The sequence below is a fragment of the Phalaenopsis equestris genome, unplaced genomic scaffold (assembly GCF_001263595.1).
Source record: "Phalaenopsis equestris unplaced genomic scaffold, ASM126359v1 Scaffold000973, whole genome shotgun sequence".
In the NCBI taxonomy this organism is placed as follows: Eukaryota; Viridiplantae; Streptophyta; class Magnoliopsida; order Asparagales; family Orchidaceae; genus Phalaenopsis; species Phalaenopsis equestris.
In genome coordinates, this window is record NW_018165412.1 from 259699 (window position 1) to 277179 (window position 17481).

General features: G+C 32.7%; 1 protein-coding gene across 1 annotated transcript in view; it reads right to left on the bottom strand.

The window, feature by feature from the left end:
* Positions 1–8867: 8867 nt before the first annotated feature.
* Positions 8868–17481, bottom strand: part of LOC110032576 (probable LRR receptor-like serine/threonine-protein kinase IRK) — a 9790-nt gene continuing 1176 nt past the window's right edge. The window contains exons 2-4 of the mRNA XM_020736243.1: positions 15190–15393; positions 9925–10003; positions 8868–9726 (exon numbers count right to left, since the gene is read on the bottom strand). Coding sequence (XP_020591902.1) covers positions 9080–9726; positions 9925–10003; positions 15190–15393 — 930 coding nt within the window. The 3' untranslated portion in view covers positions 8868–9079. The remainder of the gene's footprint in view (positions 9727–9924; positions 10004–15189; positions 15394–17481) is intronic.

A 17481-nucleotide genomic window follows, 5' to 3' on the forward strand; every position in this document is an offset into this window, starting at 1 on the left:
GATTCTAAATACCATATTCGATTTACAAAATTAATTTTTAAATTGATTAGCGGAAACAAGATAGGATCATACATACCTCCAGCCATAACTTAAACGAACAGAGTCGACACTCACAACTCACACGACAAATTTTCTGTTATAGATCTTCTAAGTTTTTCTCACTCACAACCCGATGGTGTAAATAAAATGAAGAGGAGCAAGCTTAGGGATCAAAACAACAAACATCACATCTAATTTATAGTACTCTGCCCATCACAGAGTTCAATGGATGTGACCACATTATGGAATGTTACTAAATTCATGTGTTGAACTTAGACACTATATGAACCACATTCTGAAAATTATTTCTTCTTAAAAACACCAAAGAATTCCAACGGTTATTGAAATTAATTTGAGAATTTCAATGGGTATTGAAATTAATTTGGGAATTCCAAAGAAATAAATTTAATTCTCATCATTAACTAATTTGGGAATATTAAAGAAAAAATCCCAACACCTCACCCTCAAAGTAGCACAAATTTACGAAGATGAGTATGTTTATGAGGACAAGGTATAACATCATAATTGTTACCTTATTACTATAGATAATGTTGGAAACCATATCAAGGCAGAATAACATCTAACTTTATCCAGCTATAGTCCTTCACAGAAGTACTTTAATGTAGCTCAGAGGCTTGTGCTTCCAGTGCCTAAGAAGTTTCAAGAAGCTTCTTGATATCCTTCTGCAAATGCTCAAACACACAAAATGCATCATAACAATGATGATAGCTTAGGCTGAGAATTCAGCTCGAAGATCATAATCGTTCAAAAATCGATTATAGAATGTCAAATATAAAACTGAGATAGCTAGAAGAACCTCAGTCTCATATAATCAATTTATAACGAATGTTAGATTCAAATGACACGGTTCAAGGTATTGTAAAGACGATAGACAAGATACTCATAAGAGGCCAATGATAAAAAGAGCATTCTCTTTAGGATCAAGAAAGCAAAGGTTGGTCAAGCTTCGTAGATAAGTTGGAACCACTTCCTCAAGCCTCATATTATAAAGACGTTATATTCCAAAGGCCTTCCACAACATTGGAAATGGAAGATATTAGAGGTTTAAGTGAGCCATGTTTGCTCGCGAGCGGCTCAAGCTTGGCTCGTTGACGAGCTTGTGAGTCGAGCTTATCGATACCACCTTTTCAAAATTTAAGCTTGTTGTCATCATTGCGAGTTGAGCTCGAGCTTGTATTTTGATAGACAAGTCTAAATGAGCCAAGTTCAAGTTAGGCATGACTGTAGCTCGCCTCGACTCGTTTACATCCCTAAAAGAGATCCTACCTAAATAGAGCTGAGCTTGATGAGATGGATGGTTGTATTACAGTTGTGCATGCCTTTCCATTTGCAACCATCATCACCCATGCTTCAATTCAAAATAATGATGTGAGGATCACGTTGGCTTGGCTTACAATCGAGGAGGGCATTTCTCTCCTAAACGATGCAGTGGTTGTGTGGTTTGCCAATATTTAAGCTGTCTTCACTTCCCTCTCTCAAGTAATGGACAATGATGAAAAAAAATCCTCAAAATAAATGATGGATGATTGGAAAATAACTTTACTTGGGAACTTGTTAAAAAACAAAAAAAATAAATTGATTGTTGGCTGCAAATGGATATGTAAGTGAGAAGATGGTATGGTACTTTGGATGTTGAGGACAACAAATGCAAGGCTCAATTAGTGACAAAGGGAATCACTTGAAATGAAGAAGCATATTTCAACGAGATTTTCTCATCAATTATAAAGCGGACTTTGATCAGAGTTATTTTATCTCTTGTTCTGATATGCTAATCTCTATTAACAACGGTGAAGTGATAACAAATTTAAAAATTATAATTAATCGTAAATTTGAGATAAAAGATTTGAGTCAGGCCATATATATTCTTAGGATAGCAATAATAACGAACATAGAGAAAGACAAATTACATTTGTTGTAGTGTAATTTTAATTGGAGAAAGTGGGGATTTGCTTGTTTATGCAGCTAAATTCCAGTATCACCCGACTTTGCTCCGGGTAAGTAGATCTCCTAGTTAAGGAAGTGCTAAGAGAAAGAGGTGCTTTGCTTGTCTGATATTTGAATCAAAGTGAAGAATGTTATTTATTTTAATTAAGTATTAAACTATTAAATAAAATTAATTGTTGTTTATTCCTCTGTAGCCTATTATGTTGCTTATTATCATCTTAATCTATTAAATCTTCACTTATATCTTGTATTAACGTCTAATAGCACTTGATATAAGTATTTACTTATCTTACACCTAAATTTTTCATTTTACATTTATACAAACCAAATTTTCAAATCACTTCATTTATAAGTAAGGTCCTATTTATGTAAAAAGTGAAGTGTTAGATATTGTTATATATGACTCATATATCATAAATTGACAGTGCTAAATTAGGAGCGGAGCTGAGCGGAAGATTCTGTTCAAATCACTGGAGTTTTCTTATGTGGGTTGGAGGTGTGGTACAGGGGTAATTAGATTCTTTTGAGGGTTATAAATTAGGCTTGTATGTGACCCTAGAGATTATCTCTGAATTTCTGATTTTTGTATTCTCTTTTCTAAATAGTGAAAGAACGCGCTGCTCTGTTCCCGAGGACGTAAGCATCTTTGTCGAACCTCGTTAAATTTTTGTGTTCTTCTGGATTTGTGTCGATCCGTGTTTTTCTTCACCATAATTTCTCAACAAGTGGTATCAAAGTCAGGTTCTAAGGCAAAAAAAAAAAAAAAAAAAAAAAGGTTTTTTTAGCTTCTTGGATCGCAGAGAAGAGAAGATCGTTTGGCATATCCCAAGTTGAGAGAACGAGTTGAGGATCAGATAGACTTTGCTTAAAATCAAGAAGGGTATCTCTTTCCGGAGCACTGCATCGTTGGTTCACCTTGCGAATAGCTGGGCCACCTTCGCTTTCCGCTCTCAAGCAATAGAAAGATAAAGATTAGCAGTAGTAGAGAAAACTGAACTCTTTCCATGAGAGTTGGCATAATTCTAGCTCTCTTGCCCTATCCCTATTTATAGCACATTGGTTGGAAAATTTCTTGAAAATTCTCTCCTATACTCGTAATATATAATCTTTTTCTACAAGATTAATTAGTAAGAAGTTTATTTAGTTGAATTACGAACGTGCGCTTATAATACTAAGCAACCTTGAGAATCCTTGAGAATCCTACATCTTATGGACTCCTTTAGAGATAGGAAACTAATTACATTAAATTAATGAATTATTATTACATAATTTAAATATCATTTAAATTCAATCAATGCCCCCACTACTGTTAAAGAATTCACTCCCATCCTTCATTAAAAATTCAGAAAATAAATGTAAAATTAGCCCCACTATTCAAAGGTTAAGGAATTCGCTCGCGATTCTTATTTACTTACATATCTAACACCTAAACTTTAATATTTAACATTACATTAAAAATATCACTCTTACTAGCTTCTTAAAAATGATTGAAATAATATTTGTATGCATAAATATATAGCGCCAAAGTGCTTTAAATGTAAATATCAAATTGTAAGTGTTAGATATATAGATTCATAAGAATTTTGTGGTACATATGTAAATTTCCCTTGCAATTATTGATTTGATATATTATTTGTAAATGAGACGTGAGCCATAACCATCACAATTGACTTGACTGACTTACTGCATTAATTTTGAGTGTCAATTGATCATTAAGCTTCACTCATACAATATGTAAGCTAAATATATAATTAATTAAATTATAAATGAAAGCAACAATAATAATACAGTCTTACGTAGGCCATAATTTTCTTTTGAAAATTTTCATAATTACAAATACTAGCTAGAAGCTCAAAAAAATACCAAAAAGTTTTACATGAAAGGGTTAAAATAGTTTAACAAAAAATTATGGCAAAATAATAAGACTATACATTTTTTTCTGTTAGTATAAGAAGATGAGATTATAAAATATATATATAACACAAGCTCAACATTATGTGGCTGAAGAAGAATATATTGGGGAATTAGTGAGGGGTGATGATGATGATTAAGAGACAACAGACAATGTCAGCATTACGTAGACATCAATGTGATCGATAAATAATGGAGGTCAGGAGATGGTTGTCTTGTGGAGATAGTCTAGTGATGATAGTTGAAGAACATTGATTGGATAATAGTGGTGAGATGATAACATTCTAATAATGATGATCGAAAAATGATGTTCAAATAATGACAATCAGACGATTATTGTTGGGAGATAATGATTATTGTAAGTACTAATCATCAACATCTCATATATATATATATATATATATAATTTTTCGATTGTTATACAATCTTAAAATGCAATAATATATGATTTAATAAATAAATAAGAACATAGTAATAATTGAATGACATAGTAGTTATTATAAAATAAATTTGGTGATGTATGAATAAATGTAAATGTTTATAGTGATGTTTCATTTAAAGAGCTTATATTCTATATTATCATGCAATAAATAAATTAAAGAGAAGAGACTCTTAATTACAAAAATTGGCTTGACTTGACTTGACTTGATAATGAAGGCGGGTCTGGACTGATGATGAACTTTAATTTACATACATATCACAATTCTCATGTATTTACATATTTAGCACCCACAATTTTATAATAACACAAATAGTATTTTAGTGTCATAAATTTATAGAAGAAATATGTATTTAACTTTTTAATATGATAGTAATAATGATATTTTTTTCATGGATCTAAAAAATAATTTTGTGGTAAAACTGAGATTATAAATTAATTAAAAGAAAAAAAAGTTAATTTGGTGTCTTTTATTTGATGGATTGCGTATAATTTATTTAATGGAATAATTGCATAATAAGACTAAGACGAAAACTTTAATGGAAAATCTTATTGCACCATTTTATAATACAATTTTGGAATCACACAACACTTGTGGAAGAACTAAACTACACAAATTATCACCATCTAATTATGTTATTTAATGTTCATCATTTTTACAAGTCTTATGAAGTGGTATTCCACAGAGCCGAGGATTTCCATAAAGCTGTCTAGTTGGGTCGCCACTCGGGATTTTACGAGACAATTGATAGCAGAATAAATTGAAATAACTCAAATTACTGAGCTTCACAACGCGCGCTGAAATATCTCCTTAGAAATGGTTCCTTAAGGGATCCAAGCTGAAATATCTCCTTAGAAATGGTTTCTTAAGGGATCCAAACTATCTAAGCATTGCATAATACAAATATTGGTAAATCTAGACCGGGAAGGATGATAATATACGCAAAAATCGAAAGATTGAGCCCCTGAATTGGCAAAATAAGACCGTTGGCATCCATTATTGATGCGACATATGAGGGTAAATCTCATTGAGTGACACAACACTATAGTTAAGTCATACACCATCATAGACGGGCTCCGAGTTGAGGGTTGCCAAGTCGTCGCTACTTTCAGTATCCTCCAGGTTGAATTTCGTTCCTGCGACACAGGGTCGTATGCTGCTGATATGGACATTCCCTTAGCGCAGACCGTCAACTAGAGTACCCCGAATCGTGTTTAGACCATTAAGTCCAAGTCAAATTTTCACATCACAAACTTTGAGTGGCATAAATGTAAAATATTCCAAAAAAAAAAAAAGAGGAATATATCATTGGAAAATCCCATATGCTTATTATGCGATGGCATAAACATGAGAAAAAAAAAATTTTAAATTTTGTGTGATTATCATCCACATGCACGTAAGTAGCCCCACCTCACTTAGACTTACAACTAGCTAATTAATCATTGCCTTTAAATAGGATAGGAATTAATGATTTGGTCCCACTACACAGGCAATGATTCCATCACCTTCACAAGCCTTATGTAGTGGTTTTTCACAGAGTTTTGGATTTCCGTAGTAACTCAATTCATTAAAAGTGTCAAGTTGGGTCCCCGTAGAGATTCTACCAGACAATTAATTGCAGGATAAGTTGAGATAACTTAATGCACCGAGCATCACAATTTTCTCTGGAATATCTCCTGAGAAATGGTTCTTTGAGAGATCCAAACTTTCTAAGCTTTGCATAACACCAATTTTCTTTGGTATTTGTCCCGTGAATTGGTTCCTCGATAAATTCAAGCTCATCAAACCACCGGTGAGATTATTACAAGAAAGTTCTATAATGTTAACAAGAGAGAACATGCCTTTGAATTCACGAACTTTTCCTTTTATACCGATCATTATTGAATCAATGATTGGATGCTCGATAAAAATAAAGAAAATCGAAACATCATTCGCCTGATAATGAAATAAAAGTCCATCTGAAGGAATTAGAGGCTCAAGTCTCTTATTTTGTATGACCATTGAATTGAGAAATTTAAAAGATTTTGGGATTGACCCTGAAAGAAAATTATTTGCAAGATCCAAGATCTGTAGATTCTTTTAGTTTGGATAGCTCCAAGGGAATTGATCCATGGAATTTATTTGAGTGTAAGCGTAAGATCTTTAGGGATAATAATTTTTCTCCAATCCATAAAGGTATGCTTCCTGTAAGATAATTTTCTTCCAAGTCAAGAGTGATAAGCTTGCTGCAATTTGTTAAAAATGGCATCTCCCCTTGAAAAATATTGTTGTTGAGGTGCAAAGATAACAACATTGGTAGGTTCCATATCCATTGTGGAATTGAACCCCTTAAGTTGTTATAAACCACCTTCTCTTTCCGCTCTCAAGCAATAGAAAGATAGAGCAAATATTAGGAATAGAGAAAACTCAAGTCTTTCCATTAGAGTTGGCATAATTCAAGCTCTCTTGGTCTATCCCTATTTATTGCACAGTGGTGGGAAAATCTCTCCAAAATTTTCTCCTATATTCCTAATATAGTCTTTTTCGATATAATTCATTAGCAAGAAGTTTATTAAGTTGAATTAGGAACGTGTCATTATAAGACTTCACGACAAAGTTGTGGACTTTGACGTGCACTAATCAATGCTATTAAGGAATTCACTCTCATCACCCTATAAAAATACAGAAAGTAAAAGTAATATTAGCCTCAGTATTCAAAGGCGTAGAATTTACACACTTTAAAAAGTGTTATTTAAAATTTAACAAAAGCTTATTAAAAAAATATTGAAATAAAATAAATGTAAGTTATATGTTTTACTTTATTTTAAATTTTAAATTTAGATAAATTTAGATATTTTAAAAATGATCGAGTACATATTTGTGTACATAAATAAATAGCAGCAAACGGTTTTGAATGTAAATATCAAGTTGTAAGTGCTGTAGATATAATTTCATAAGAATTGTAGGGTACATATGTTAATTTCCCTTGCAATTTTTGACTTGATATATTAAATGAACTCACTAACGAGCTAATCAGTCCATCTGGGTTCCTTGAGGAGGGGTTGTCTTAAGCTAGGACTTTTAGCTCATGAAGCTTAGCATTCGAGCATCCAATTAATCTAAACTCGAGCCATTTCACGAGTCAGCTTAATGCGATTATTATGGCCAAATAAACTTTCGTAATAAGAGTGAATAAAGCTATCCATGAAATTATCTTTGAGCTGCAATCAATATGCTTTCCTCATAAAATACTCTGGATAAATATAAGAAGATGAGATTAAAAAGTATATATAAAACATAAGCTCAACATTATAAAGTTGAAGAGAAAAATGCTTGAGAATTTATGAACGGTGGTGTTGTTGATTAAAAGAGAGCAAACGATCAATACGCATCAATGCCATTGATAAATAATGATAGTCAAGATACGATTGTCTAGTGGTGAAAGCTGAGTGATGATAGATGAAAAATTTGACTTGACTTCATAATGAAGGCAGAGCTCTGATCCAGACTGATATGAGCTTAATTACAAGTAGAGAAGGTTTAACTCTTTCCATCACAGATAATATAAATCCGCCTTTTTTACATAGCCAAAAAACCCTAAACAAAATCATATGTATGACCTTTGGGTTTTCAGAAGTCTAGTCAGATTGCTTGCCGTTCACGCAATGATTCAACGATTTTCATACTTACCATTCAACTTTTATATATTTACATATCTAAAACCTAAGCTTCTTTTTACACAGGAGTGTCACCCTAACCCATGCTTGAAATTGTGCATTTCATTTTTTAAAATGATAGTACTTTTTTATATTATATGGAAGATTTGGTTGGCATAAATGTAAAACATAAGAAACCCTAAATATATAGAAATTGAGTGGTTTGCATGTAAAAGCCCCTTCTATCCCACAAATAAAGATGGCACATAAAAAATCCTTCTGTATTTTGGGGCATTTATACCACAATTTTTATGTATTTTCAAATCTACTCTATAAACTATAATATTTATAATTATAACACTTGGTTGCATAACATGTCAAATTTGTTCACATTGCCAAAAATATAAACATCAAGTTGTAAGTGTTGGATATATAAATTCATAAGATTTGTTTGGTACATGTGTAAATTTCCCTTCCATAAATGTTTATAGTGATATTTCAATTAAAAAGCATATATTCTATAGTATCATGCAATAAATAAATTAAAGGGAGGAGACTTTTACAACCCAAATTATCACATCACATCAAAAGTATGTAAAAAGTGAAGTTTAAGTGTTAGAAATATAAAAATATAGGAATTGAGTGGTATATTTTGATATCGTAAATATACAATGCAAATAAATTCTTTCATTGTGCAAATAAATTATTTCTTATTTATGCGCTAATTATGCTCCTAAAGTACCGATAACATACCACACAATTTCTATGTTGTTATACATCTAACACCTAAACTTTTACTTTTTACCTTTATACCACCCAAATCTTTTATATCATATCAAAAGATTCCTGAGATTTTAATTATCATAATGTTTTATATTTCTTGATATGAAAATGATATTATTACTGAGAAAAAATTGATACTTTAGTCTCCTGTTAGCACCAACATAGTCTCAAGCAACTCAAGGATTGAAAGAGAAATGCAAACTAAAAAGACAGAGAACTTCAATTGATATCTTAGTACAACACAATATTATACAACACTTATGAAATAACTCCAATACATAAATGATCATCATTTAATTATGTTATTTATTGATTAAACCACTTATTCACTTTTACGTTGACAAATACATAAATATAATCTATCACTTTATCAATGAATTGGAAATAAGTGGCTGCCCAAGATCTCTTAAGAAATAAGATCCCCAATATACTCCATAGTCCAACAGCAAAACCAAATCCCATACCGAGGAACAAACCAAAATCATCATCATCCTGAGAATTGTCTCCTTCGTCATGTATTTTATGTTCATCACCTTCACAAGTCTTATGTAATGGTTTTCCACAGAGTTTTGGATTTCCGTAATAACTTGATTCATAAAAAGTGTTAAGTTGGGTCCCTGTCGGGATTCTACCAGACAAGTGATTGTAAGATAAGTTGAGAAAACTCAATGCTTTGAGCATCACAATGCTCTCTGGAATATCTCCTGAGAAATGATTTTTTGAGAGATCCAAACTTTCTAAGTTTTGTATAAAACCAATTTGGTTTGGTATTTGTCCCGTGAATTGGTTTCTTGATAAATTCAAACTCATCAATCCAACATTGCTCATTATATCAATATTCAATGACATTAGAAGTTCACCTCTAAATGAATTTTGAGACATGTTCAAGTAACCTTTTTGAGATGATATATTCCAAAACCAACTCGGAATGATATCAGAAATTCCACAATTGTCTAAAACAGAAAGTAGGTTTTGATTTGGAAGCCATAGTGGGAATTGAGGACCAACCAGACAAGAACTTAGGCAAAGAAAAAGAATTTGAAATGGTGGAGTCCAATTAGGACTAATCATGTTAAAACTCAATTGATTGCCTAAAAGATTTATGTATTTCAATTGTGATAGATTTGCAAAATGAAATTCAGAGAGATTACCGTGCAAATTATTGTAAGGAATATCCAAAATAGCTAAGTTAGTTAGTTGTCCAAGACTCTCTGGAATAAGTCCATCAAGCTGATTATGTCCAAGAAAAAGCTGTATTAAATTTCTCATATTTCCAATCCATTTAGGTACGCTTCCACTCAATTGGTTTTTGGAGATATCCATTCTTGTCATTTTATGTTCTTTACATTTTAAAGCAGTTCCATCATCACTTAATTTTGTGAAATTATTATTGCTTAGGACAAAATCTTCGAGTTCACATAATAAGCTTAAAGAGGCAAATGAGATAGGTCCAGTAAAAGAGTTGAAATAGAGATATAATTTCTTTAATCTTTTGAATTGCCCTAACCAGTTTGGCAAACTTCCATTGAGATGGTTGTAAGAAAGATCAAATGTTTCAATGGTTGATGAAAAATTAGAATATGGAAGTGAATTCGGAAGCGCTTGGAGTCTGCATACTGACAAATACAAAGTGGAGAGAGCTGGAAGCACACTAATCTCATGTAACCAATTCGTAGCAAATGTTAGATTCACATCTGATATGTCAAGAAATTGTAAAGACAAGAGACGAGACATCCATAAGAGGTTATAAGAAACTAGAGAATTATAACCAAGATCAAGGTGTCTAAGCTTTGTTAAGTTTCCAATATGAGGTGGAATTTCTCCGACGAACCCTGCAAATGAGAGATCAAGCTAGCTCAATTTAGTGAGGGAACCAATAAAATGAGGGATCCTCGTTTGATTGAAGAGAAGGTTACGCAAGCACAAATATTGCAAGTGTCGTAAGCGGAAAAAAGACGGATGTAAAGATGTGGCATGTAAAAAATCACTCCCATTGTCTAAAAAAATAGAGAAATCGAGCTTCATGACATGATTGGTTTTATTACTACAACTCACTCCCTTCCACGTGCAGCAATCCTCATCTATGTCCCAAGTCGAGAGAACGAGGAGAGGATCAGATAGACTTTGTTTAAAATCAAGGAGGGCATCTCTTTCCTCAACACTGCAGCGTTGGTTCACCTTGCGAATAGCTAAGTCACTTTCACTTTCCGCTCTCAAGCAATATAAAGATAGAGTAAAGATTTGGAGTATAGAGAACTCAACTCTTTCCATCAGAGTTGCCATGATTCTGGCTCTCTTGCTCCATCCTTATTTATATCACATTGGTTGGAAGATATCTCTAAAATTCTCTCTTGCTCTATCGCTATTTATATCACATGAATTAGTAAGAAGTTTATTTAGTTGAATTACGGATGCGTGCTTATAGTGCTAAGCTATCTTTAGAAGCGTACACCTTTTGGACTCATTAAGAGAAAGGAAACTAATTACAATAAATTAATATTTAATGAATTATTATTACATAATTTGAATAATATTTAAATACAATCAATGTGATAGAAGAGTATACATATGCTTATTAAGAAATTCACTCCCATCGTTTATTAAAAGGACAGAAAATAAATGTATTCTTTTTGAGCCACTTTAATGTATAATAGAAGAGTATACATATGCTTTATGACTCCTAAAATACTTAATAGCTTAATCTTAATTTCATTTAAATTAAAATAGTTCTCTATCAGCAATATTTGAAAAAGGGGGCATTTACATGCATACCACACAATTCTTATTTATTTACATATCTAACACCTGAAATTTAATATTTAACTTGATATTAAAAATATCATTCGCACTAACTAGTTAAAAATGATCGGATGCATACTTGTATGCATAAATATATGGCACCAAAGTGTTTTAAATGTAAGTATAAAGTTGGACGTGTTAGATATATAAATTCATAAGAATTTTGTGGTACATATGTAAATTTTCGTTGCAATTATGGATTTGATAAATTATGTGTAAATGAGACATCAGCTATAACCATCATAGTTGACAGGTCACTGCATTGATGACGAAGGTATGGCCATGACTTGAACTTTGTTGGGTACGAGTCTTTCAAACGAAACTTACATAAATAAAATAATTATTAATTAATTAATGAGATTAATATTAGCCTTGCTATGGTGTATCCAAATATTAACTTTTAATATACTTTTTAATTTATTTTATTTTAATATTTTAAAAAAAATATGAACTGAATCACAAGCTAATGAGTCGAGTAGGGTTATCATAAGCTAGGCCTTTTAGCTCATCGAATTTGACTTCTAATCAAGCTGAACTTGGCTTAGTTATGCATTAACTTTGACTAACTTAATGCAATGATTATGGCCCAAAAAAATTTTCTGATGATGGTGAATAGAGCTATCCATATAACAAATTTTGAGTCACAATCGATCATTAGGTCACTCATATAATATGAAAGCTAAATATATAATTAATTAAATTATAAATGAAAGAAACAACAATAAAGTTGTACGTACCTCGTAACTTTTTTGAAAATATCACGAGTGCAAATACTAGTAAGAATCTCAAAAAAAATACCAAAATTTTTTCATTAAAAGTTTGAAAATGAAAAAAAAAAATTTATAGCCACTTGATATAACCTACATTATAGCCAAAATAATAAAATTTGGTTTTTTTTGTCAATAAAAGAAGACAAGATTACCAAATATAGATTAAACACAAGCTCATCCTTATGTAGCTAAAGATGAAAATGTTGGGGAATTGGTGAATGGTGGTGATGATGGTTAACAGAAAATGGACGATCAACAGACATCAATGAGATAAATAATGAGACAGTTGATTTGTGGAGATAGCCAAGCGATGATAGCTGAATATAACTATAGAGTTCTTCAATATTATAGCTCTCTCTCTCTCAAATAGTATCATGATCGGGTTCATAGACATTATTACTAAGAACTCTAGAGCTTAAATTTTAGGATTTTTGCTTGCTTCACACCCCCTATATATATATATATATATCACAGTTAGTATATAATTCTGGCTTTCTTGCTCTATATATCCCTTTTTAATAAATGGCCTTTGGGTTTTCAGAAGTCTATTCAAATTGCTTGCCGTTCACGCAATGATTTTATACATACCACTCAACTCTATGTATTTACATATCTAACACCTAAGCTTAAATTTTTTACATGAGTGTCACCTTAAGAAAATATGCATTTCATTTTTTTTAAAATGGTAATATTTTTTATATTATATGGAAGATTTGGTTGGCACAAAATGTAAAACATAAGGTGTATGTGTTTGAAATTGTAAATATATAGAAATTGGCTGGTTTGTATGTAAATGCCCTTTCTATCTCACCAATAATGATGGCACATTAATAATAATTCTACATTTTGGGACATTTATCTATAAACCACAATTCCTATGTATATTCCTATCTAATACGTAAACTATAATATTTATTGATGTGTGTTAGAAAATTCATAGAGTAAAGTAATGGATTATCGTCTTAGCATTGTACGAGAATTCAGCACACACGCAGATGAAATAGAAAACAAACAGTTATGACTCCAGAAAATTTTATGCGGAAAACCTGGAAACGTAAAAACAACGGAGTCTGACCCAATTGCGAAAATCCACTATTGATTGATGATTACAGAGATCCATTGCCCCACAGACGAGAATGAGTTACTAATTTTTCAAGTTATAACGTCGGCTGATGGCATCTAGTCAGCAGTGGTCGACGGAGATCGGCGGTGATCAACAGTAGTCAATGACAATCGATGACGGTCGGTGTTGGTCGACGGCGGTCAGTGGTGATCGACGAATGTCGACAATGGCAGGGATGTTGTTGAACTTGAGCACTTTCTCAAACCTCAAGTTCTCTCTCAAGTCTCCTCCCTCATGTGAGGGGTGGGGCTCTATTTATAGTGTTTTGGGTTCAATTAATTCAAAAATATGAACCACCTTAATCTGAAGATCCGAAGAACTTCCCTCGATTGGATGACGTTTGATGGACATTTGAGTGCCTTAACGATGTCAGAATTGAGCAATCTTGGGCTCGTTGGATTTGTCTTGTCGAAACGCTCGATTTGAGTGTAGGATCGCTAGCGCCAACATTAGTTCTTCCTTCCAAATGTGTTTGGAAATATCTAAGAGTGGTTTAATGACTTGATCTGAGCTTCATTTGAATATGATTGGACTAAATTTAATATTATTAGGTTTGTCTCATCAAGCCGATCAGTTTGACTGTAAATTTGATGAAATCAGAGCTTTGCATGACACTTAATTGAAAGTTTAAATGTTTCTTTCTCAAAAAAGTGTCTCGAGATTCTTGTCATATATTGAGATTCGTGCAAGCTGATGAAAATTTGTTGGTGTTGTTGGTGTTGTATCATTTATTGGTGTTGTATCATTTATAATTATAACACTTGGTGGCATAACATGGCATACTTGTACACAGTACCAAAAATAACAAACATGATAAATGTTGCCTTATTACTATAGGTAATGCTAGCATCCATATTAAGATAGATAAACATCTAACTTTATCCAGCTATAGTCCCCCACAGAAACACTTCATGTAAGCTCACAGGCTTGTGCCTCCTGCGCCTAAGAAACCTCCATGAGCTTCTTGTTATCAAACATTTTCTGTAGCTCACAGACTTGTGCCCCCGGCACCTAAGAAGTATCCAGAAGCTACTTGATATCCTTGTGCAAAAGTTCAAATGCACAAAACGTCTTATGATTATGATGATAACTAAGGCTGTGAATTGTGCTCGAAGGTAGCAATCGCTCGAAAATCGATTCAATTTTTAGTTGGAATCGTGATCGGATCAAAATAAACGAGCCGGCTTATAAGCCAAAACTTTGGGTCTAAGTTTTTTATAGCCGATTCAAGTCATTTATGAATGGGATTGCCTCGAACTAGCTTGAGATCGACTCGAAGCAATTTTTATTTATTAAAATTGTGCATATAATGCTAAATAAAATTTAATATAAGGAGTCACAAGCCGATTTTGAGTTGGAACGGATCCAAATAAATCTTGAACCAGCTAGATTCAATTTCTAGCTGGATCGAGCAGAATTGAATCTAGCACAATTCGATTTCAAGCCAGATCGAGCTTGATTCAATGGCTCGAATAGAGCTGGCTCGAAATCGAACATAACGAGCCACGGGCCACACTAAATCCATTCGAGCCGATTTCGAAATCGGATCTTCAACAACCCTAATGATAACTCATTGGTGGGATGACCATAATATGATAGTTGTGTGATTGCTACATTTGTTGAGAATTTAGCTCTTTTTTGAGAAGAACAAAAATATAGGAATCGAGACCTAAAAAAATGAAACTGAGACGATCATGAAATAACCGACGGTGAATGGGCTTTACCTTGATGTTCAGAGGGGAGGTGGTGGTCGGGTAGCGGTCGACGACATGACCGTCTTTATTGACTAAGAACTTGGAGAAGTTCCATTTGATGCTATCGCCAAAAAGCCCGCATTTGCTCGACTTGAGGAACTTGAAGATGGGGGCGGCTTCTTTTCCATTGACATCAACCCAAGGAACGCGGAAACACAAACCGTTCAAATAGTGCTTTTATGCTAATAGATTCATGTCAAATTATTTTATCTTTAAGACATTTACATACATACCATACAATTCTAACAATATTTACATATCTAACTACTAAACTTAAGATATTTAAACATATCACCCAAATGTTTAGCATCACGTCAAAAATACCACTATTACTAACTTGTTAAAAGTGAAATACACCTTTTCATGCATAGGTTTATAGCACCTAAGTGTAAATATCATTTTTTAGGTGTTAAATATGTAAATACAAACGGTTCAAATTATTCGCTGTTGTGAATGCATTGAGAGCATATGAGAAATTATTTATAACAATCAATGGGCTATAAAAGTCAAGAAATATCAGCGGCAGTCATAGAAAAGTCTAAGCATCCATTCCTCAATTGATTTGATGTTAGGTCAATAGTTACTGCTCAGGAATTATTGAGAGATATAGGAAGTTCACGGCTGATTTCATTTTGAGATATGTTTAAGTACGTTATTTGAGGAGAAATATTCCAAAATCTACTTGGAATGATATAAAAAATGCCACAATTGGAGAGCTCTGAATGAGAAAGGGAATTCTAATTCCGAAGCCATAACGGGAATTGAGGTCCTACATGGCAGGAGCTTATAGAAAGAAAAGAAATTTGAAATGGGGGAATCCAATTAGAGCTAATTAGGTTAAAATCCAAATCCTTGTCTGAAATATCTAAGTAATCCAATTGTGATAGATTTGCAAAATTAATGTCTGAGAGACTTCCATGATTGGATTGAAGATCCAAATAAATCAATTTTATGAGTTGGCCAAGGCTCTATGGAATAAATGCATTAAGTTCATTATTTCCAAAATCAAGATCCCTTAAATTTCTCATCTTTCCAACCCATTCTGGTATGCTTTCCCTTAGTTGGTTGTATGAGATATCCATGTACATCATGTTATATTCATTGCATTTTAAAACACTTCCATCATCAATTAATTCTATAAAGTTGTTATTGGCCATGTTCAAATCATTACGATCACATAATGGGTTCAAAGAGGAAAATGAAATAGGTCCATTAAAATTGTTTGATTGGAGGTGTAATATGTTTAAGCTTTTAAATTGTCCGAGCCAGTTTGGAAAACTCCCGTTGAAATTGTTATAAGAAAGATCAAATGTGTTCATGATTGAAAAAAAAATTAGAATGTAGAAGTGAAGTTGGAAGTGTTTGTCGGTTGCGAAATGATAAATATAAAAAGGAGAGAGATTGAAGTACCTTAATCTCATTTAACCAATTTGTAGTAAGTGTTAGATTGACATAAGACATATTGATTAAATATAAAAAAGAGAGGCGTGACATCCATGCAAGGTTATAAGAAACCAAATAATCCCCATTGACATCAAGCTAATGAAGAAATTTCAGGTTTCCCAGATGAGGTGGAACCACTCCGACAAAAGCATAATAAGAGAGGTCAAGATATCTTAATCTAGCGAGAGAACTGATAGAATAAGGTATGCTCTCTTGGTTAAAGGAAATGATAGAAAGACACAAGTATTGTAAGTTTTGCAAGAGAAAAAGTGACGGAACTACTGATGTGGCATTTTAGGGGCCTTCCTCTCTCAAATCGAGCTCGATGACATGATTGGTTGTGTTGCTGCAACTCACGCCCTCCCATGTGCAACAATCTTCACCTATCACCAAAGTCGAGAGAACGAGCTGAGGACCAGAAAAACTATGCTTAAAGGTAAGGAGGGCATTCATTTCCTCAAGCCTACAACGTTGGTTGCACTTTGCTAATACCCACACTGCCTTCACTTCTCACTATGAAGCAGCTGTAAGGCAAAATAGTGATGATCAATAATTGAAGAATCTCAACTTTTTCCATCTTAATTTCTATAATTTTGGATCTCTTGCTCTTATCCCTATATATATCATTGTGAAAATAAATGTTTATTTACAAGTCATTATAATTGGTTTATTTCTTGTATTGCAATAAATGTTTGTTTACAAGTCATTATAATTGGTTTTTTTCTTGTACTGCCAAGCTATGACTCATCTGGATGCATTAATGAGCTTATTTAAAAGTTAAATTGGCGCATAAAATTTTTATAGTTTATAGATAATATT